This window comes from Setaria viridis, chromosome 2 (genome assembly GCF_005286985.2).
Source record: "Setaria viridis chromosome 2, Setaria_viridis_v4.0, whole genome shotgun sequence".
Lineage (NCBI taxonomy): Eukaryota > Viridiplantae > Streptophyta > Magnoliopsida > Poales > Poaceae > Setaria > Setaria viridis.
The window spans coordinates 10,577,966-10,600,135 of NC_048264.2; the positions used below are offsets into that span (position 1 = coordinate 10,577,966).

At 41.0% G+C, this 22,170-nt stretch overlaps 1 protein-coding gene and 1 pseudogene across 3 annotated transcripts; both read left to right on the forward strand.

The window, feature by feature from the left end:
• The first annotated feature begins 10 nt into the window (after positions 1 to 10).
• On the forward strand, positions 11 to 1,451 carry LOC117844089 (uncharacterized; annotated as a pseudogene).
• A 6,523-nt stretch (positions 1,452 to 7,974) lies between these two features.
• LOC117843295 (putative aldehyde oxidase-like protein) lies at positions 7,975 to 21,085 on the forward strand. Of its 3 annotated transcripts, none has more exons than XM_034723863.2 (10): positions 7,975 to 8,301; positions 14,284 to 15,945; positions 16,036 to 16,295; positions 16,401 to 16,610; positions 17,540 to 17,758; positions 18,451 to 19,416; positions 19,493 to 19,588; positions 19,688 to 19,786; positions 20,402 to 20,591; positions 20,671 to 21,085. In XM_034723863.2, exons 1-10 carry the CDS (start codon positions 8,139 to 8,141, stop codon positions 20,901 to 20,903), a joined length of 4,098 nt encoding a protein of 1,365 aa, XP_034579754.1. In that variant the 5' UTR covers positions 7,975 to 8,138; the 3' UTR covers positions 20,904 to 21,085. The 3 variants fall into 3 exon arrangements, with proteins under 3 accessions (XP_034579754.1, XP_034579755.1, XP_034579757.1); XM_034723864.2 differs by lacking the exon at positions 7,975 to 8,301 and adding an exon at positions 10,425 to 10,609; XM_034723866.2 differs by lacking the exon at positions 7,975 to 8,301 and adding an exon at positions 13,290 to 13,614.
• The last annotated feature ends 1,085 nt before the right edge of the window (positions 21,086 to 22,170 follow it).

Below are 22,170 nucleotides of genomic sequence, written 5' to 3' on the forward strand. Positions count from 1 at the left end.
CCTGTAGGATATGGAGAAGGGTAAGAAGTCAGGCTCGGGCAAGGGTTACATTTCTTGGAATGATGACATGGACAAGCCTCTTCTTGACACATTTGTGGAGCACTATAACAAGGGTGATAGATGCCAAAATAGGTGGAAGTCTCATTTCTATACAGCTGCTATCAAGAATGTTCGAGAAAAGTGTAATGTGGATATCACAAAAGACAACATCATGTCGAGGAACAAGACCTTTGACAAGCACTACAGTATCATCAATGGTATGCTGGAATCAAGTGGATTTGGTTAGGATTGGAATAAGAATAAAATATCTGTTGATAGTGATTTTGTATGGGAAACATATGTGACGGTAAGTTTCAAAAACTAATATTTTACTTGCTTAACTTGCTTCCTGCACATGACTGATGATACACACTAATGTGTCTTGCTGTCAAGTTAAATTAGTCCTTTTAGATAGCAGATAATGTCTTGCTGTCAAGTTAAATTAGTCCTTTTGCTCCATGTCTTGCTTCCTGCACATATCTACGGATCCTTTTAAATTGCTGACAACTTGCTTCCTGCACATATCTACAAATCCTTTTGCCCCCTTTTGCCCCATATCTTACTGTCAAGTTAAATTAGTCCTTTGCCAGACAAGCATATAATTGTGTCTGAGACTGAGAGATGGAGAGACTATTTATAGTGATTCTTTAATTTAGATAGAGTGGTTGCTGGAAATATTGACCTCCCTGTTCTTTAATTTGGTGTGTGCGGTTATGTTTTGAGCTATGTACTAAGTGTGATTTTTGTTGGCTTGCAGTAGAATGTTTCTTTTATTCTTTTTTGAAAGAAAGGTGTTTCTTTTGTTCTCAACATACAGAATTCCTTTCTGTCCATCCCATTAGAAATCAACTTCTAGCTGATTTAGATGACTAAACTGATATTTAGAAAGTACATTGAAACTATATTAAGTACAGTAGGATGAACCTGTTCTACACTTGTTTTCTAACTAAGTACAATACTAGAAAAATAAAGAAGCTACTAGGCACAGGCACAAGACTGTCTTGTATTGGGACTCAATTAGCTTGGTGTTTGGCAAAGACCATGATGCCGGTGAAGTGGCAAAGACTGCAGCTGAGAGCTCAAAAGACATGAGTAAGGAAAATCTTAGTAACAAAGAGCCTACATCATCAGCAACTTCAGGAAGTTTAAAGAGGCAACGGTCAGGTGACTCTTTTACCTCTATGATGGCTGAAAAATTGGACAAGTTCGCTGAAGCACTCAAGGAGGAAGCATCTAAAGGCCCAACGTCGAATCAAATTCTAAACACACTGAATGAGGTAGAAGGATTGGATGAAGACACTTTGTTGGACCTATTTGATATCCTGACTGGTGATGCACGCAAGTATGAGTCTTTGTTGTCACTTCCGGTGGAGATGAGGAAAAGGTGGCTCTTAAAGCAACTCAAAAAGTGATGCATGCTTAGATCTTGATTACTATCACTAGGCTCATTAGTCATGTCATTTTGAGTGTGTATCATCATAATGTATAACTTTGTTTAGACTTTAGACCAGGTTCTTCTAAACTTTTGTGTTCAAAGAGAGGGAGATATTGCATTGCATTGTGTGAAATGTACTCAGCCATTTTGGTAAATTGTTCAACAGCTCAATGTTACCAGATCGATTTTTGTAAACTATTCATATGCTCTCTTTCTTGTTGTCATGTAGGCTCAATGTACTCTGCCATTTAGGTTGTTGTGACAGAGTTCAACAGGATGAGAGAGAGAAAGAGTTGTGCTAATATCATGTTGTTCCATTTGAATTTCTGATTATCCAAACAATATTTGGAATTTAATTCTAAGAATTAATTTTTTTACATCCAAATAAGAAAATTGAAAAGAATCTGATTCTAGGTAATTTTATTCCTAATAAAATCTAATTGCTAGAATTGCATTCCTAGAATGAGATTTAATTCTAGAACCAAACAATCCCTAAGAGAATTCAAAGAGAGATTCTGGAACGAAGGTACAACAAAGGGCTAGAGTTCACGAGACACGGTACATGCTCACATAGTCAATGAGCCTCACGGCTAGGCTTTCAACTTTTAATGTGTGGTGAGATCGGAAGAGACTTGACTTATCCTGATAAGGGCCACAAAGTTGACACGGATTGAAGGAGATTGGAGCAGGAGAAATGATGGAAGATTTCTTTAAACGTGTAATATACGCGTGCCTTTCAGTTGACCACAGCCATCTGCCCATCCTGTCCCAGACGTGCATGCTACATGCTGCAACAGTGATCCAGCTGCAACCAACAACCTTCAACCGGTTAAGATATTTTCTTAGTAATATTTTTTATGGAAAGGAGCATTTTCTTATTGAATGAAGAAAAAGGTTCTATATTTAGCAGAAAATTTTACATGTTTAAGATAAGTTGTTCAAAAAGAAAAATGGTACACCTTGGACTAAAAAAATACACATATGGAACAAATCATACAAACACATATGGAACAAATCATAAGATTTGTGGAAAAAAAGATATACACATGGAATAAATTATAAGAATCGAAGCAAAATTATAAGCATGAAACAAACTATATGATTCACGTAACAAAAAAGAAATAGACACATGAAACAAATCGTAGGACTCATCGAAGAAATAGAAATTGTATTTCATAACAGATTGGACCATATCTAACGTTTAAGTGGGTGATCCCACCGGACCCTCGCCGTCACAAAATTGAACATATCGTGTCCTTTTCTCCACCAAAGCACAATACAAGTTCACATACATACATGCATACTCCTCTGGCTCGATAGAAGCATGGCACTCCAACACCCCTACTCGTCCTCGACACCGACCACACCGAGCCAAGAGGCAATAATACGCCACAAATGGGGTTTTTTAAAGACATATGCCTCATTTTTTTTCTAGGGCCGACCGAACGTTGGGACCTGCCCTATAAATCCATTTCAATGCCCAGTCGACCTAAGACAATCGGCCCTGTAACAATACAGCTATTTTCAGGATCGGGCTTTATAACAAAGCTAATATCCCTATGAAAATTCAAAGAGAGATTCTGGAATAATGAAGGTACAACAAAGGGCTAGAGAGTTTACGAAAGACACGATACGTATACTCACGTATATAGTCAAAGGGCCTCACTGCTAGGCTTTGAACTTTTACCGTTTGGTCATATCGAAAGGGACTTGACTTAGGATTGTTTGATCACATCGGATGTTTAGCTATTAATTAGAAGTATTAAATATAGACTAATGATAAAACTAATTGTATAAACGAGGGCTAATTCGCGAGATGAATCTATTAAGTCTAATTAATTCATAATTAGCACATGTTTACTATAGCATCACATGGGCTAATCATGAACTAATTAGACTTAATAGATTCGTCTTGTCGAATTAGCTCTCATCTATGCAATTAATTTATTATTAGACTATATTTAATACTCCTAATTAATGTACAAACATCGGAGAAACTTAAGTTTAGTCAAACACCCCGTTGCTATCTTGAGTAGCTAGCTATATATAATCAATTGACTCGGATTGAAGGAGATTCAAGTATTAGAATTGGTGGAATTTGTCACAACGGTGTGAACCGTCAGATTTTTACAAACGTAAACTGTACTACGCGCTACTCAGAAAAAGGCCGTGAAGAAATGAGTGGCTAGGCCCGCGTCTTTCAGTTGACCGCCACCATCTCGTCCCATACGTGCATGCTACATGCTGCAACAGTGACCCAGCTGTGTAACCAACGTTCAACCGGGGAAGAAATTAAAAAAAGAATCGAGTGAGAGTAGTCGTGTACGATCCATGGCCTTTCCTGATTGTCAGCAAGCGATCGAGAGGCGACATGATAAAACGACCTATATCGCTCGTGCGCCACTCGCTCGGAAAATAAACAAACCGGTCGCGATCGCGATGGCTCTAGGCGAGGCACCCGGCGTCACGCAACCAAACGCACAGCTCAAATTATCGAGGGCGGGTCTCGTGCTGTTGACAGCTAGTCGGAATTAACTCCGACTAGTCAGCTTCATCAACAACCATCACGACTTCATCGACAATCGTTCCTGAATGAAGCTAAGTCATTTTTTTAATAATTATTTTTTCTCTGACTTGTTTTCAGCATGGTTGGCCAATACGCCGACTACATATCTGTGTACATCTCTCGACGGGAATTATCCTCCAGGCTACATTTCGCCGACTACTCTTAGGGCATGTTGACCGACAGCCACGGACTTGGTACACTGAATTACAGAGGCTATCCACGGGTTTGGTGCATGAGTTCCGTAAGCTCCGCCATAGGTTTGGTACACCAAATTAGGAGGATCTGCCACGAAGTTTGGTGCATCGAGTGCTGGAGGTTCACAGTGGCTACACCCTAGTGAGGCATAATTCTATGCGCGGCAACACGTGCTTTCCTCACAAAAAGGTAGAAAAGTCTCAATGACTACTTTACGCGCAATCGTGCAGTCTTTTTGTCGCAATGTCGATTACTTATTTTAAATATCTTCTTTTAGCGGTTGTTAATCTACTCGAGCAGAACACGCCTCAATTCGTGAAAGCCTTAAATCTTCTATCATGCCTAAATGCTAGAATATGAAACAAAGATCTTCGTAGTAGCAGTGCCAATACACGTACAAGAGACAAAGATCTCACACGCAGCGGCAATGGCTAAACAGGGACTGAGAGCCTAAACGTAATAGGCTAACTACTTGGGAAAAATATGGCTGAAACAAGAGCATGGCACACAACATTTACATTATATTCATCACTGAATAAATTTCAGTAGTTCCAAATTCTACAAATATGCTACATAATGTACGAATCTCTTTTTGAAGGTCAAGTTTCGGCGATGACTCTTCAAAACACTTAGCGTACCAACAATGGCTCCGCTAGCTCCCAGGCTCAGGGGCTAAGCACCAATTACTACTCGATATCTCTAGTGGCTCAGCTAGCTTCCAAGCTCGGGGGCTAAGCATCAAATAACTACTCGACGTGGCTCCTATGGCTCACCATGCGCATAAGCTCGGGGGCTGGATGCTAAATGGCTACTCGAAAGACGACTTATGTGAAGACTAAAGACCCTCCATTTGATTATTTAATCATTCCAAGGCTCAGGGGCTGATAAGCTACAGCCAACAGTTGTTTTTTCAAGATAAAGGTAGAATATTCAAGATTTTATTGACCCTCAGCCTAATTCTTTGATTCAACCTAAGGCTCGGGGGGCTACTCCATATCACATTCCAAAGATGAAGTTTACAAAATCAAAATGATCAAGGGTTTGATCACATCATAGCCTTATGGCAGTTTTGAGAAACTTTGAAGATTCAGCCAAACAAAGTACTCGAAGAGCACCAAAACTACTTAGCGAGGATTTGAAAAGTACTCGAAGGCTGCTGCATTCGACTATGAAGCGCTTGGGAGCTTTTTAGGGATAGATCCCCAGTACCCGCAAGAAAGGAAGAAGATGCACTCCTACTAGGTTTCCTCTGTAATCCTATTAGGACTCTTACATTTTAACTAACTACTAATCATGCCCCATGTAGTATATAAAGGAGGGCAAGAGTCCCTAGATCAGTAGGCCAAGACCTCATAGAACCACAACAGAGGATCAAATTCTCAACATCAAACAACACCCAAGCGCAGGGCGCAATATACAACACCACAAACGGGACATAGGGTACTATGCTACTCTAGCGGCCTGAACCTGTATAAATCTGTGTCTTGTGTACTTGCTTTTACTTTCGAGTTTCAGGTCCGGCGTTCCTCCACCAACCAATCTACTACCTCGGGATACCCCTCGATAGGTTGCCGGGTATACAACACCGACAACGCCCGCCCTATCAAAATCCCCTTCTTCCTCCCCGAGCCCGATCCACACATCAGACCAAGAGCTCGGGCTCCTTCTCCACGATGAGCAAGCAAGCTTAGGGAGGTGCTGCCCGATTTTTTTCCTTTTCATGGGGATTTCACTCATCCAAGTTGTTATAAAGGTTAGCTACTTCATCCTCTCTTCATTTATTGTTATTATGCTTTATTTTATGCTTTAGAGATAGAGAAAAATGAGCTTTTTAGAATGAGGGAGAATGGAGAAGATTTTTTTATTTATACATGTTTTTGAGTTAGAATTATGCAATTCGTATTAGATAAATATCTTGATCAATATTAGGTATAGGAAAAAATAGAGTAAATATGTTTTTAATATTTAGTCCTTGCAATAAAATTGAGGTAAATAAATTGTAGGTGTAAGAAATAGAATTTGGTCATTGCTATAATTTTTTGGATAGTTTGCATGTTAAATTAGAGTGACATGAAAATTGCACTGGTCAACTTAATGCTAGAATTGTGGAATATGACAACAAAGATACACTAAAGACTATAGATGCTCCATAGTGGACTTCACGGAGTCAAGAATCCAAAAAAAATGGTAGAACAGGAAAACTTCGAGTCCACAAACTCGGGCTGAATATCATAAAAGATCTTGAAATAGTTTTCCAAATGTCTTTTAGAGTCACATTCTCATAATAGAAGTATGGTGGCCCAATAGCCTGTTTAGGCAGAGATTTGTTCACTTTAAGTAACAGAATTACAAGCAATATATACTAGTGCCTTACACCTTTAAGTAAGTGTGGGTACCATCTATTTTCATTTTCTTTTTTCTTACCTAATTAATGTTAGTTAGTTCTAACATGAATATTTATGTACGCAGTTTTCACTGGATTCTCCTTAATGATTGATCAAAGCAACGTTATTGTGCTTGAGAAAACCAAAGGATGAGTACCAAGACATTCAAGACATGCTTAACTTGTAACAATTCTGGACTTTTATCTCTATGCAAAAGTTTGTTTCCTAAATTTTCACCTAACACTGTATCATTTATTATTTTAATTTGCAGCACATGGAAATGATTCTGTAAGCATCACCGTGGTGATTTCAAAGAAAAACTTACATTCAGTACAATGTTCCTGGTATCTATGAAGTTTGCACATTTTGTATATTCTATAACACGAATATTTCATAACTTGTTTTTTTCCACTAAAGTGCTCGAGACAAGAACAAGGGAATAATTTATGTGGATATTGCATATGTGAGCACAAGTATTATTTCGTGAGGGACAAGTTGATATCAGACCATATAACTGTACTTAAAATAAATCTATTAATAATTAATAGTTTTCTAGCTCCTTATATTTAATTGTTTGTGTAACATTCATATATTTTCAAATTACAGATGATGCATATTAGAGAAGAAACTCTTGGAAAAGGAGAGGCTTTTGGCAATCAAAAAGCTCTCATAGGATTTCTGGTGGACAAAATGATAAATTTCAATAGAGAATTTTATTATGATGAACATTCAATAGCCGAACCGAGCAATACCACAACAGGAGGATCCTAAAAATTACAAGAACAAATTATTGTATATATAGTAATTGTATAAATACTAGTTTGATGTGTATAAAGTACTAAGAATTGTATATATAGTAGTTCTATATACTATCATGAAATATATATACAAAATGCATACAATACGAGCATATACTTGTGAGTAATGTACGCTAAGAATGTATACATATAGGTGTATGTATATATAAGTGAAGCAACAATTAGCATTAATATGGAAAAGAATTCAGGGTTAAAAAAATCTTTAGTCCCAGAGGAGATCTTTTATCCCGGGTGAATGACTCGGGACTAAAGATTTATCCGAAACTAAAGAGAGAGGCCTTTAATTTCAATCCTAATTAGATATTAGATATTTGAGAGATATAACTCTCTTCAACCGGAACTACTACTCGGTTTTCCGCTCGCTCGCGGCCGGCAACACGCGGTGCGAACAACGTCGCGGCGAACCCGATCCGATCGCAGGATGGCACCCGGCGTCGTCACGCAACCACACACACAAACATGTCCACAGCTCGCGTATATAGACGACGATCCCCCCCCCCCCCCCCCCCCCCCCCCCCCCCCCCCCCCCCCCGATCGCTCAGCTCCACGGCCAACGCCGCTCTACACGCCTCGCACTTCTGCATTTCTGGAAGCACACGATGGACATGATCACTTAGCGTAGAAATTAAGAGCTTGGAGCGGTAGCCGGTGTAGAGGGAGCGGTGGGTCAGGCAGGGTGTGTGGCAATCGACGACCCATCCATGGCGGAGATGGAGACGGCGATGGTGGCGGTGGTGGAGAGGGTGGTGTTCGCACTGAACGGGCGGCGGTACGAGGTGGCCGGAGCTGACCCGTCGACGAGGCTGCTGGAGTTCATCCGAACCCGTACGCCGTTCAAGGGCACCAAGCTCGGCTGCGGCGAAGGTACGCACAGTGCAAACTTTCTTTTTGAAAGACCCACGTTGCAAACTTTTCGCATGGGCGCTTATGATCTTTGTTCGTTGTTCCTTTCTACTCCCTATCTCCGACCTCAATTTTTAAGTTGTTTTGACTTTCTTAGTGTATAATTTTTTTACTATGCATATAATTTAGAGTGGATTGTATGTATAGATACATAATACTTCCTCCATTCCAAATACTATATATTTTGGATTTTCTAGATATATAATTTTTTCTATGTATTTAGGTGTATATCAAAAGCTATGTATTTAGAAAAAGTTGAAATAGTTAGTAATTTAAGACAGAGAGTAATATCTACGAACCTAATTAACAAAAGTCATTACAACATATAATTTAAAACGATCGGAGTATATATAAATATATATATCCGTCTAGTGCATATTTCTTGCAATGGTGAATTGATATGATTGCCTCGCCGTATTGTACGACGGGGGCCTAAGTGGTCAACATGTATCCACGACCATGGATAGGGTGCCTTTGGTTGGACTTTCCAGCCTGCTTTTGCTTTTGCAAAAGCTAAAAGCCAACCAAAGGACCTAAAAGCTCTACGTGCTTTTACTCAAAAGCTACTTTTGCTCTAGTACAAAATCAAAAGTACCTTCCCCCTGCTTTCAAGTGCTTTTGGGGTAAAAAATTACCCACCTGCCACTGATTATGAAGGTAACGATTCGTTTTTTGCCCCGATCTATTTCTCCCGACGCGTCCGTCCGCTCCTCCCCGCATACCCTTTCCGTCTCTTTGCGCGCTGCCATCGGCGGCCCGTCACCGCCGGACGCCGTCCGCCGGCCCGCCACCCGTCACCGCCGGACGCCGTCCGCCGGCCCGCCACCCGCCACCCCCGGTCGTCGGTCCGCTTCCGGGCGGCCGCCGCCTGATGACCCCGACCGCCGCCGCCCGACGCCCGTCACCCCAGGTCGCCGGCTGCTGGCCAGCCGTCCGCCATCCGCCGGCCCGCCGTCCGCCGCCCTCGGTCGCCGGCCCGCCTCCCGGCGCCCCCGGTCGCCGGCTCGGCGCCCCCGGCCGCCCACCACACCCCGTCCCCCGGACGGCCGTCGACCCAGCGCCCCTGGCCGCCCGCCACACCCCGCCCCCCGGACGGCTGCCGCCCGACAACCCCGGTCGCCGCACCCCGTTGCCCGTCGCCCCCGGGTGCCGGCCGCCTTACCAGCCGTCCGCCGCTCCCTGCTCATCCATGTTGAAGGATGGCATCCTTGTATAGAACTTTTGATGGATATAATTCTATTTATGTGGACCAATCACTTTAATGGATGAAAAATATATAAAATTTATTTTGTTATGAGCAATTTGCATATAAACACACTCACAGACCTTTAGGGGCATTATAGGTATTTCTTAGACAGCCTACAGTTTCACAGCTCCTCTAACCAAATGGTCTTCTGCTTTTCCCACAACTGCTTTCTCACAGCTGCTTTTCCACAGCCCACAGCTCACAGCAGCTTTTCCAAAAACCACAGCCCAACCAAACACACCCTAAGTGCTAGTTGACCTTCTGTCCATCATGGGTCCGAAAATCAGAGATTGTAAACTGGCTTGGAGATCTCGACGGGAAACCATACAGTCGCAACTATATACTGCTCCTTCCATTCCAAATTGTAATCATTTTAATCTTTTTTTCTAAATTTATAACTTTCACTATGCATCTAGATAGGAACATGCAGCACGGTGGTTGGTGGTTGCTGTTGCAAAAATAATAAAGCATCCAGTAACAATCAACTCTCTCTAATTTCGCGACATACTGATGGCTAGCTATCTACGCCTTTCGTGCCAAGTTGTAGGTCGTTTTGCCATCTCTAGATTCATAGCTTTTGCTATTGCACCTAGATATATATTATGTCTAGATATATAATAAAAACTACGAATTTAGAAATGCGAAAACGACGACACGGAGGGAGCATTGTCTCTCTTATTTCCTGATTGGCAAAGACGTGACGGTGCACTCGCGTCGTACGTCCTGCGATGGAGGGAGCTGCAACCAACGTTCAACCCGGCGTCACGCAACCCAACACGTCCGGCCACCTCTCGCATATATAGCTAGACACTCGATCGCCCACATTCTCCTCTCCCCTGTTCCCTTCCACAGTCCACAGCTTAGGCGTCATGTGCTTGCTGGCGGTGGCGGCGGTGGAGAGGGTGGTGTTCGCGCTGAACGGGCGGCGGTACGAGGTGGCCGGAGCCGATCCGTCGATGACGCTGCTGGAGTTCATCCGCACGCGGACGCCGTTCAAGGGCACCAAGCTTGGCTGCGGCGAAGGTACAGCGACGACGTCGAACCCGTGATGCATGCTTAGTTTCTGTACATACATCGAGATCTAGGTACTCCTTCTATCCCAAATTATAGGTTGTTTTGATTTTTATAGATTTATAGATATTGTTATAATCTTAAAAAGTTAAAACGTACTTGCAATTTTGGAACGGAGGAAGTAGCTATTTATTTATTTTTGAATTTAGCTGCAGCTACCAAACATTAATTTTTTTGCCCATTCTTTTGTCAAAATATCAATGTTTTATTTATGGAGCTGTTTTGTCAACAAAATTGCTAACTAAAATAGGCAACCACAAAGCACTAAGCTACCATCAGTTAGTTTGCCGTATTTGATCGTGCACTAGTTCTGAAGAAAAAAAATTGCTGGTATAGAAGTATACTCGAGTACTTCTAGCTGCTCTGACGATATCTGCCGTCGCGATCGATGCATGAATAGCCTAGCTCGTGGTTGCATGATTGGCGACTCCCTTTTCTCCCATCCCCACATGGCATGCCAGGATCGATCTTGATGGGTCGATCATCTATGCTAGAGGATGGATGACACATGCTGATCAATTTTCAGAGAAAGTAATTTGGAATGGAGGAAGTAGCTATATATCTTCACTGACGGTGACATAACTATTACGTGTATGTATATAAGTATGCAGTACTGTACGGATGATGTGACATCTCTCCACTAGTAGCAATGCTGACTTTGCCGTGGTCCAAAGACGACGTACGTACTATACTTTAAGCCTCAAGAGTCGCTAGCCATAGTTAATTCCATTTATTTGTACGGATCACAATTCACATTGCACATATCACACGGCAGAGGGAGAAGGAAAAAAACCATCCTTTCTATACATTAGGGCTTGCTCACTTCGTTTCAAAATAATATTCCTTTTACTTTTTCTAGGTACATATAACTTTTACTATGTATGTAGATATAATATATATTTAGGTGTATGTCAAAGTTATATATATCTAGAAAAAATTAAAATGACAGTGATTTGGGTTGGTGGGAAATATATATTATTAACTTCAACTTCACGATGTTTCTATATATGGGAGTCTAAGTCCAAATCAACCTGCCAAGTGAAGTTCATGGGTTTCAGAAAGGACAGGAAATACTCGTGAAGTTGCACGACAAGGATAGGAAATCAAGTGCTGTTCCAACTTTTCTTCGTTTGAGTTTCTAATTTTTCGGAAGCTGCACGAGAAGTTCGTTTTATTTGAGCTTCTGACTTTTCACGCTGAGAAGCTGCTCAGAAGCTCAAACTAATAGATCCTTAGTATTATATACTAAGCCAATTGAACTCAAGTTTTTCACATGGATCAGAAAATCTTCTAGCCATCTTGCTTAATTCGAGTATATTTTTTGGAGGGACTTTGAACACCATGCCGATGACATGCTGCTCAAGCAACAAAAAGTATTCAAAATGTTGTACATTTATCAAATGCATTTCAGCAACGTATTCCAACTCTCGGTTCCAAGTTTAACGATAATAAAAACGACGATGACTACATGGTGAGATATTAAGTATCATACCTAACGATAGGGTGAAAGCGGATCAGAGATTGGAGCAGATATATCCTCATCCATTTATTTTATTGAATACGGAGTGGAGCGGATATTTATCGGACACAATTACGGATTCGGATACAGATTTTGTAAGTTTTTTGAAATGGTGCAGAATTGGACTGACGTTGGAGCCAAAGCGGATCCAGATACGGATTTTGTAAGATGTTTGAAATGGTTGATACTTACACTTTGCATTTGGCATCGAACAAATATTAGATTTATAAAGAGAGAGCACGGTGAACAAAAATAAAGATTCTTAATTAAGAAAGCTTGTTGATTTGTACAGCGTTGGGCTCTTTAATTTTTTTCGAAAACATGTTGGGCTCTTTAAAGTAGTTGGGTATCCTATTATAAGCCGGATAATTTATATCTGTTGGTTTTTTCTAATTTCATACCCTACTCCGTCCTTCCTAAACAATTTGATTTGCATTATCCATATTCACATGGATATTAAAAACTGTTCCCCGTATTCGTGAAATTCAATTTTTGATCGAATCGGATTGGATTCGAAAATTTTCCGCACCACTTTCATCCTTACCAAACAATCATAACTAACGGTTCACGTTTAAACCGAGGAAAATAATTGATGGCTTGCATCCTCTTGCCTGCTTCATGTCTGATATAGAGCCGGATAAAAAATGGTTTATATTGTATGTCTCCATAAGAGCTACACTTTAGCCTGTTTGCTTCAGCTTATTAGCCGGCTTATCAGTCATCGAACAGTATTTTTCTCTCACAACAAATCAGCCGTTTTAGCTTTTCAGCTGGCTTATAAGTCCAGCCGAACAGGCTTCCGTTTCAAATTATAGATCATTTTGCTATTTTTAAGTTCATAGTTTTTTTCTATGACTCTAGATATATATTATATTTAAATACATATTAAAATTTATAAATCTAGTAATGCCAAAATGACTTACAATTTGGGATAGAGGGAGTAGTTGGCATTTATATTTATAATGATTCAGATAATTAAATAGTCATCCAAAGTTTAGGTGCAAAAGGTCAAAAAAAAACTATTGCCATCAGAAATCAGTGTTATGATCACGAGAGTGCACGTGAATTTCACATGAAAATAGCTTCTTCCTTTTGGCGAAATACATAAAACAGCTTCCGGTTGAGGCATTTCGTCGAACATCTCCGAACACCCCCTCTTCCTCCTACCGGGTGCTTCGCCGAAGCCCGAGATCCATCGTTCATGGCGCGACGGTGGTGGTGGCCGAATGCGCGGCCATCAATGCGGGCAGTGGCCGCGAGATTAGCTCGCGTCGGTCGGCCGGGTCTAGCTCCATCAGGGGCGGGCGGGCGGTGAGAGGCGAAGGAGTGGGTCTCGGAGGCGGCGCAACGATGGAACCCTGTAGCCGCTCCGGGACGCCACTCTTCCTCCTCTAACCATCGCCGTCGCCTCCTTCCTGCAAGCTTCGAGGCCGCACCGGTACGCCGCCTTTGCCGCATCTCTGTTCGCGTTTTGTTGCCACGCTCCGTCACCGCACCCCGCGACGCCGCCGCTCTTCCCCTGCTTGAATCCACCAGCGACTTTCAGATCAGGTTACATCTTTCTGAAATTTTAGTGGACCTTATCAAGAAAAAAGAAATTTAAGTGGAGCACACTTGAGATGTCCCCAATATAGGTATTGAATCTAGAAAGCGAGTCATCTTGCTGGTCGTTGATGGGCAAATCTCTTTCTGGGTTAGCCCTCTAACATTGCAATGTTCCAAGTATTTTAAGGAGTATCTCTTTTGCAACAGAATCATCAGGTGATTGCATTCGCATAACCGTAGTGCTCCTGACTTTTCAAGTCATGTACACAAATATCGGCGAGAGTTCCTAAAAGGGGAGAATAGAATAGACATTGAATTATGAAAATTATTGTTTTGTAAACTGAATGAATTTAGTCCATCCCCACCATATTGTGTGACTGTCTTGTTGCTTTTTTGTTTAATTAAGGCTTGGAATAAAAATATTTAACCGACTGGGATAAATTAAATCGCAACAAATTTGGTTATTTTAGTAAGTTAGATTCAGATCTTCCAGTTCAGCATATACTTGCGCATTTGTGATGGTAGATTTTATCTAACATGTTATCACTAATTCATATTGCAGGCGGTTGTGGGGCTTGTGTTGTCCTTGTAGCGAAGTATAACCCCACGACAGATGAAGTGACTGAATTCACCGCAAGTTCATGTCTGACACTTCTTTACAGTATAAATTTCTGTTCAGTTCTTACTACTGAGGGTCTGGGGAATACCCAAGATGGCTTTCATGCTGTTCAGAAGAGGATGTCCGGGTTTCATGCCTCTCAGTGTGGCTTCTGCACTCCTGGAATGTGCATGTCTATTTTCACCTCCCTTATCAATGCTGACAAATCCAAGAGGCCTGAACCACCAAAAGGGTTCTCAAAGCTAAAAGTATCAGAAGCAGAAAAGGCTTTCTCAGGCAACTTGTGTAGATGCACTGGTTACCGTCCAATTGTTGATGCCTGCAAAAGTTTTGCATCAGATGTTGACTTGGAGGATTTGGGTCTTAATATATTCTGGAAGAGAAGCGATAAGAATCCAGATGCTAGTGAATTGCCAAGTTACACTCTTGGTGGCGGAGTCTGCACTTTCCCAGATTTCCTAAAATCTGAGATAAAATCTTCCCTTGATCATTTGAATGTTGCTTGTATTCCCGCATCCAGGGAGGGCTGGTATCATCCGAGAAGTATCAAAGAGTACTATGAGCTAATAGATTCTTGTCTATGTAGTGACTCTGTCAAAATGGTTGTTGGGAATACTAGTACCGGTGTACCAGGATACAAGGATCAAGACCTCTACAATAAGTATATTGATATAGGTGGCATTCCAGAACTTTCACATATTGTGAAAAGAGAGTCGGGCTTTGAAATTGGAGCAGCTACAACAATTTCTAGGACCATTGAGATACTGATGCAAGAATGTGAATCTATATCCTCTCCAAATGGCAGTGTGGTTTTCAGAAAACTTGCTGACCACATGAGTAAAGTTGCCACACCATTTGTCCGTAACACAGCTAGTATTGGAGGAAACATAATCTTGGCACAAAAATACCCATTTCCTTCAGACATTGCAACCATACTTCTCGGTGCTGGCACAACTGTTTGTCTTCAGGATGTTGCAGGACAAAGGCAAATTACTTTGGAAGAGTTCCTAGAGCAGCCTCCTTTGGATTCTACTACTTTACTACTGAGCATATTTATTCCTCATTGGGTTTCAGATTATCAGGCAGAAACAAGTTTGTTATTTGAAACTTACCGAGCAGCACCTCGTCCTCTTGGCAATGCTGTTTCATATGTAAATTGTGCTTTCTTAGGGCTTTCTTCTGTGGATGAACGATCAGACACTCTTGTATTTAGTAATCTGCGCTTGGCTTTTGGTGCATATGGAACAGAACATGCTATTAGAGCAAAGAAGGTGGAGAAATTCCTAACTGGTAAATCACTCACTGCATCGGTTGTGCTTAGAGCAGTTCAGTTACTCAGAGAAACAATTGTACCAATGGAGGGAACATCACATCCTGAATATAGAGTCAGTGCAGCTGTTGGATTTCTCTTCAGTTTCCTATCTCCGCTTGCCAAAGGTATCCCAGAGCCTGGAAAAGCCTTGACCAGTGGTTCATCCGATTCAGCAGATACAGATGATGTACGCAACCTGCCATTGTCATCACGTCGAGAAAAAATTTCCAACAACGATTCTAAACCAGTTGGTGAGCCGATTAAGAAGTATGCTGTTGAACTTCAAGCTTCTGGTAGGTAGTTACATCATTAGCATTTTTAGCAAGATATTTTCCAAATTCTACTTACAGGGATAAATTTGAACTTTGTATTGTGTAATCCAGGCGAGGCAGTTTATGTGGATGACATTCCCGCTCCAAAGAATTGCCTCTATGGGGAATTTATTTACAGCACACAACCTCTTGCTTATGTCAAGAGTATTAAATTCAAATCGTCTTTAGCATCAGAGAAGATAATCGATGTTGTTTCTGCGAAGGATATTCCAAGTGGAGGAGAAAATATTGGATCAAGCTTCATATGGGGGGATGAGCCATTGTTTGGCGATCCAATTGCTGAGTATGCTGGACAAGCTCTTGGCGTTGTGGTAGGACCCATTACCAGGGATTGCAGCTGTCTTAAAACACTAATATAGGATAGTTATGCATATTACTGACCATACTCAATATCGCTAAAATATTACCTTTACCAGATTGCAGAAACACAGAGGTACGCTGACATGGCAGCCAAGCAGGTTATTATTGAATATGACACAAAAGGTTTGAGTCCACCGATCTTAACTGTGGAACAAGCAGTGGAAAACAGTAGCTATTTCAGTGTTCCCCCAGAATATTATCCTAAAGAAGTTGGTGATGTGATGAGGGGCATGGCAGAAGCTGATCACAAGATCCCATCAACAGAAGTATTATGATTCAACAATCTTCCAGACCTTTTACTAATTTAATGTCACTTGCATTATTAGAAAATGAATGGAAATTATAGCATGCAGTTCTACGCTCTCCAAAATTTTATATTTGCATCGTTTGTGGAGTCTCCTTTGAACTATACCATACATACTATAGCATTAATGCATCAATAGAGAAAGAAACCTTATTACATATGAGAAGCCAAAAGTTGAGTTAGTCCCTTGAGCAGAAGATGCATTCATTAGTAATAAAGTGAAGAATACAACCTACACCATTACTTAACCAAAAGTTTAGGATTACTGAATCACTGTGGTAATGGTGTATTGGTGTTCTGTAATGATGGTCAGTTAGGATTACTTACTGCATTCAGTAAATCTCAGTCTTCTATTTGATGATCTGGATGGGTGTAGCTACACCTTAGGTATGGAATAGTACTTGCTGCTAAATTAGTAACTAAAACTATTGCGGTATATGTACTGCTTTGCAACTATTTTTTCCTTTGAATCTGCAAAGTGCAAACTGAAGTTGCAATGCTAATACACACCCTCCCCCTCACCCCACCTTCCAAAGTTCTTTCTTACCTGATGGTTTGGATCTTTTGATTGTCTTGAGATGTGATTTTGGGTCATTACTGTACGTAACTTTGCATCACAGTAGTGTAATGTTTCAAAACTACTTTTAGTGACACATTTTGTATATCCAACTTTGATAATTTGAAACGTACACGTTAACATTTTTTGGGATGTTTTACCACATGGATTTTTAAGTGCCAATGGTCGAGGGATTTATGAATATGGAACTTCAAAATTGAAGCAATGCAGTTTTCTCTAAATTACATACCATCACTGTACTTTTTTCTTGTACCAATCCTACTTCCCCTTTTTATGAGAGCTTACCACATCTTATATGATTTTGATTACTGCAGGTAAAATTTGCCTCTGAGTACTACTTCTACATGGAAACACAGACAGCACTAGCAATTCCGGATGAGGATAACACCTTGGTAGTCTACAGTTCGTCACAGTGCCCTGAGCTTGCGCAAACTGTCATAGCAAGGTGCCTGGGCATTCCATTCAGTAATGTGCGTGTCATTACAAGAAGAGTTGGAGGAGGCTTTGGAGGAAAGGCATTCAGATCATTCCAAGTGAGAGTCAACAAAACTTGATCATTACTCTAATCATTTCAAACCTTACTTTTACGAAAACTAAATAATATAAAAGTTTACTCTGAAAGAGAAATGATTGTTCTTCTGTATCCTTTTGAACTTGTGAGGCCTATGCATGTTTAGACCAGGATTAGTGCTGTGTTCTTGTATGCATTATTATTATTCCTCACTTGATGCCTTTTTCTCTGGACATCCAAGCTGAAAAAGCACATCTGAAGTTTACATATGTTGTACAGTTGACAATGCTATTATTTTCTGTCTATAAATACTGTTTTATATTTTGACACATTGTTAACTTCATTATTAGTTGTAACTATGAGATACGATCAAATGATCATTGGACAATAGATGTTGTATTGATAGTTGTAACTATGAGATTTGGCTATGTAGGCTTCATGTTTTTAAGGAAAGGCATTTAGAATTCTCTTTGTGCTTCTGTACCAACAAGCAAGTACATCTAACTTTGACTATTTATTTGGGCGCTGCAGTTGCGAAGTCACAGCCCAGATCCAAATTAACTCTCAAAACATGCATTCTGAAGATCTGGCCCAATCGACATAATTTCCTTCTCTGATGATAATATCTGACAATCTAATATTGATCTCATGAATCATAAAGACCTAGAATACATTACCAGCTGTTTCTTACTGATATGCTACATGCTTGTGTAGGTTGCAACGGCAGCGGCACTTTGTGCATACAAGCTACGACGTCCTGTACGGATGTACCTTAATCGCAACACCGATATGGTTATGATTGGTGGTCGGCACCCTGTGAAAGCTCGCTATTCTGTTGGATTTAAATCTGATGGGAAAATTACGGCATTGCATCTAGATTTATTAATTAATGCTGGGATATCTGAAGATGCAAGCCCCAGTATACCACGCGTTATTATATCTAGTGTCAAGAAATACAACTGGGGTGCTCTGTCATTTGACTTCAAGCTATGCAAGACAAATAATTCATCTAAATCTATAATGCGTGCTCCAGGAGATACACAAGGTTCTCTGATTGCTGATGCTATAATTGAACATGTCGCGTCTGTGCTTTCACTTGATGCTAACAGCGTGAGGGAAAAGAATTTTCACACCTATGATACTCTTCAGTTGTTCTACCCAGACAGTGCAGGCGAAGCTTCTACATACACATTACATTCTATTTTTGATAGGTTGGTCTCCACTTCAAGCTACCTCGATCGAGCTGAATCCATAAAGATGTTTAACAGTAGCAACAAGTGGCGGAAACGGGGCATCTCTTGTGTGCCCCTCATTTTTAGAGCTGAACCAAGGGCAGCTCCAGGACGGGTTTCTGTGCTCAATGATGGCTCCATAGTGGTGGAGATTGGAGGAATTGAAATTGGCCAAGGACTGTGGACAAAAGTACAGCAGACGACGGCTTTCGCTCTGGGAAAATTATGGCCAGATGGGGTTGAAGGTTTTCTTGAGAGAGTGCGTGTCCTACAGGCTGACACCTTGAACTTAATACAAGGCGGACTTACTGCTGGTAGCACTTCATCTGAATCTAGCTGTGCAGCAACCCTTCAGGTGTGCAATATGCTGGTTGACAGGTTGAAGCCAGTCCTGGATAGGCTGCAGCAGCAATCCGAAGATGTCTCATGGGATACTTTGATTTCTCAGGTAAGTTTATCCCCCTCTAGTTTTCATCATGCTATGTACAATGCTGTTTCTTCCTATAATGCACTGTTCCAAGCAGGCCTCGAAAGAAAATGTTAATTTATCTGCGAGTGCATACTGGGTACCTGGCCAAGATTCTAATAAGTACCTGAACTATGGAGCTGGTATAAGTGAGGTGCGACAAAATGTTCTTTTAAAGGCCAATTTACAACAATGCATTTTAATCATGTCTTTTAGGTGATACTTTCTGTTCAAAATATTCTGAAAAGTGCAGGTGGAGATTGATCTTCTTACAGGAGCAATTACTTTACTAAGGGGCGATCTTGTGTATGACTGTGGGAAGAGCTTGAACCCTGCAGTGGACTTAGGCCAGGTTTGCAGTTGATCCTTTTCTGTTTCCTGTTTACCCAATTCTAAATTTTGAATGTAGTTCATGCAACATACCCTGTCTTAAGTTAAAGACAGGTTGAGGATGACATAATTTAAGTAGACGAGAATTATGAATCACACTTTCTGTTCGTTGTTTGATATATAATAGAGAAATAACTTGGTTGACATTTCTAGTCAAAATGGGTAAGTGCTGGAAGTTTATTTTTTTATTTTTATTTGCGAACATTGTTCTGATTTGCTGCAGGTGTACCATGCTGTTTTGAGATGTTGCAGTTCTTGAACGTTTCTGCAACAATGTTGCATGTTTCCCAATGTCGCAACATTCAGCCATTGTAACTTTTGCAAACAGCATATGTTTCTGACTAATTATATGACGGACAAGCTAACAATGAGATGCAACTAACTGGCACTGACAGAATTATCGTTTAGCTATTTGGGCATTTCTCTTGTCAAGAGTTTGCTCTGTTGTGTGCCATGCTGATCCTTTGGGCACATTGCTGGAACACTAAATACTTGCATATGTTTTGCAACGTACTTATTGGGATCTAGCACATTTATATGATGACAGCATATCTTATCTGTGGCATTTATTTTGCAGATTGAAGGTTCCTTTATACAGGGAATCGGCTTCTTCATATATGAAGAATATGTTACGAACAGTGACGGCTTGATGATTAGCAACAGCACATGGGACTACAAGATCCCAAGCGTCGACATAATCCCAAAGCAGTTTAATGCCGAGGTTCTGAACACTGGATATCATAAGAACCGTGTGCTTTCTTCAAAAGGTAGGCACTTCAGTGATTTCCTGAATGCAACATAGATTGACAAAAACTTGGTGATATTATTAACTACTGTTTCTGCCAGCTTCTGGTGAACCTGCCTTGATTGCTGCCTCATCGGTTCATTGTGCACTGAGGGAAGCTATCAGAGCAGCGAGAAGGGAGTTTGCAAACAGCACTGGATCCGGAAGCTCACCTCTGGAATTCCAGATGGATGTCCCTGCGCCAATGACACTGGTGAAAGAACTATGTGGTTTCGATATTGTGGATAAATACTTGGAAAGTCTATCTAATTATGAGCGTGCAGCTGGGGCATAATCTACACTCCTGTTATCTCATAGAAAGGAGTGTTATCATCCTTTCCTATGTTGCTTACAATAAAGGGGTGGTCAACTAGGCACAAATATTTGAATGCTTTAAACAATGTACACGGTTCTGCGCCTGTGCCTTCATGCTATCTCCAATTCAAACCATCTATATTCATATATCCTTATTTGCTATTATGATGTTCCAGGCTGTTCAATCTTATAAATTAAAACACTCTCCTGCAAACTTTAGTTAACAAAGTGCAAGCCAGAATTGGAACCATTTTGTTTGAGTGAACATTTTCATGACTTACGAGAGCAATGCTATATATCAGCATAAAAAGTATAGTTTTCCTTCTATATTATGGTTCAATAGGATTTATTTTTTAGACGAGCATTAAAAATACTCGAATGCCTTTGTATTAGGAACTAGCTCAAGTTTTCCCGTAATGATATGAATTGGTTTATCCTTAGCTTCGTAGCAAACTCATTGGAATGGCAGTAGAGAAACACATTCCCCACCAAATGAAGCCTATATTTAATTTCCTAACTAGAAAGCATTGGAAAATTCAGCTAAGCAAACCCTTCATAGCCTCCGGCCGCCCTGGTTCCCGGAATCGTGCGGCAAGCTGCAGGTTGATGGAGGTGAGCTCAGGGCTGTCAATATCAACAGAAAGGTGGAAGCTGCAACGGGAGCTTCAAATCCAGAGCAATCTGTACTATTTGCTTGGAAAAAGGATCAATCGATGCACCAGTACCTGAGGAAACTAGAGGAAGGAGAGGGAAACTCCAGTTCACATGTGAGGGGGGAATAGGCCAGCAGCAATAGCTTGTCCCCTGCGGCGCCCTGCTTCAAGCCATGAGCTGGTGCTGGTGCTCTTGGCCGTAGAGCTGAGCTGAGGAAAGGAGGAGCAGGCTGTGTCAATGGAAACAAGGAGAATGAGATGGAGAGCTGCAGATATAGCCAGGCAGGCGAGCTTGGTCTGCAACTCTGCATGTTGCCACCCACGCGTCTAAGCTGCCCTGTATTTTTCTCAACTTTGGCTGGCAGCCTAATCAACTTCTGTACTTCATAATCCTCAAGCACTAAATCTACTAACATAAGTGGAACTCTAAATACCACAAAGTAAACACGGCTGAGTGTTACGTTACTGCAGGACTTTGCCACAAAATTGGTTTCAGATTTCAGCAATTAAGAAAAACATAGCATCATTAGCTGACACACGCTTAACATTCTTAAGCGCAGCGATTGACTGCACTATAAAGTTTAAGTTCACCAC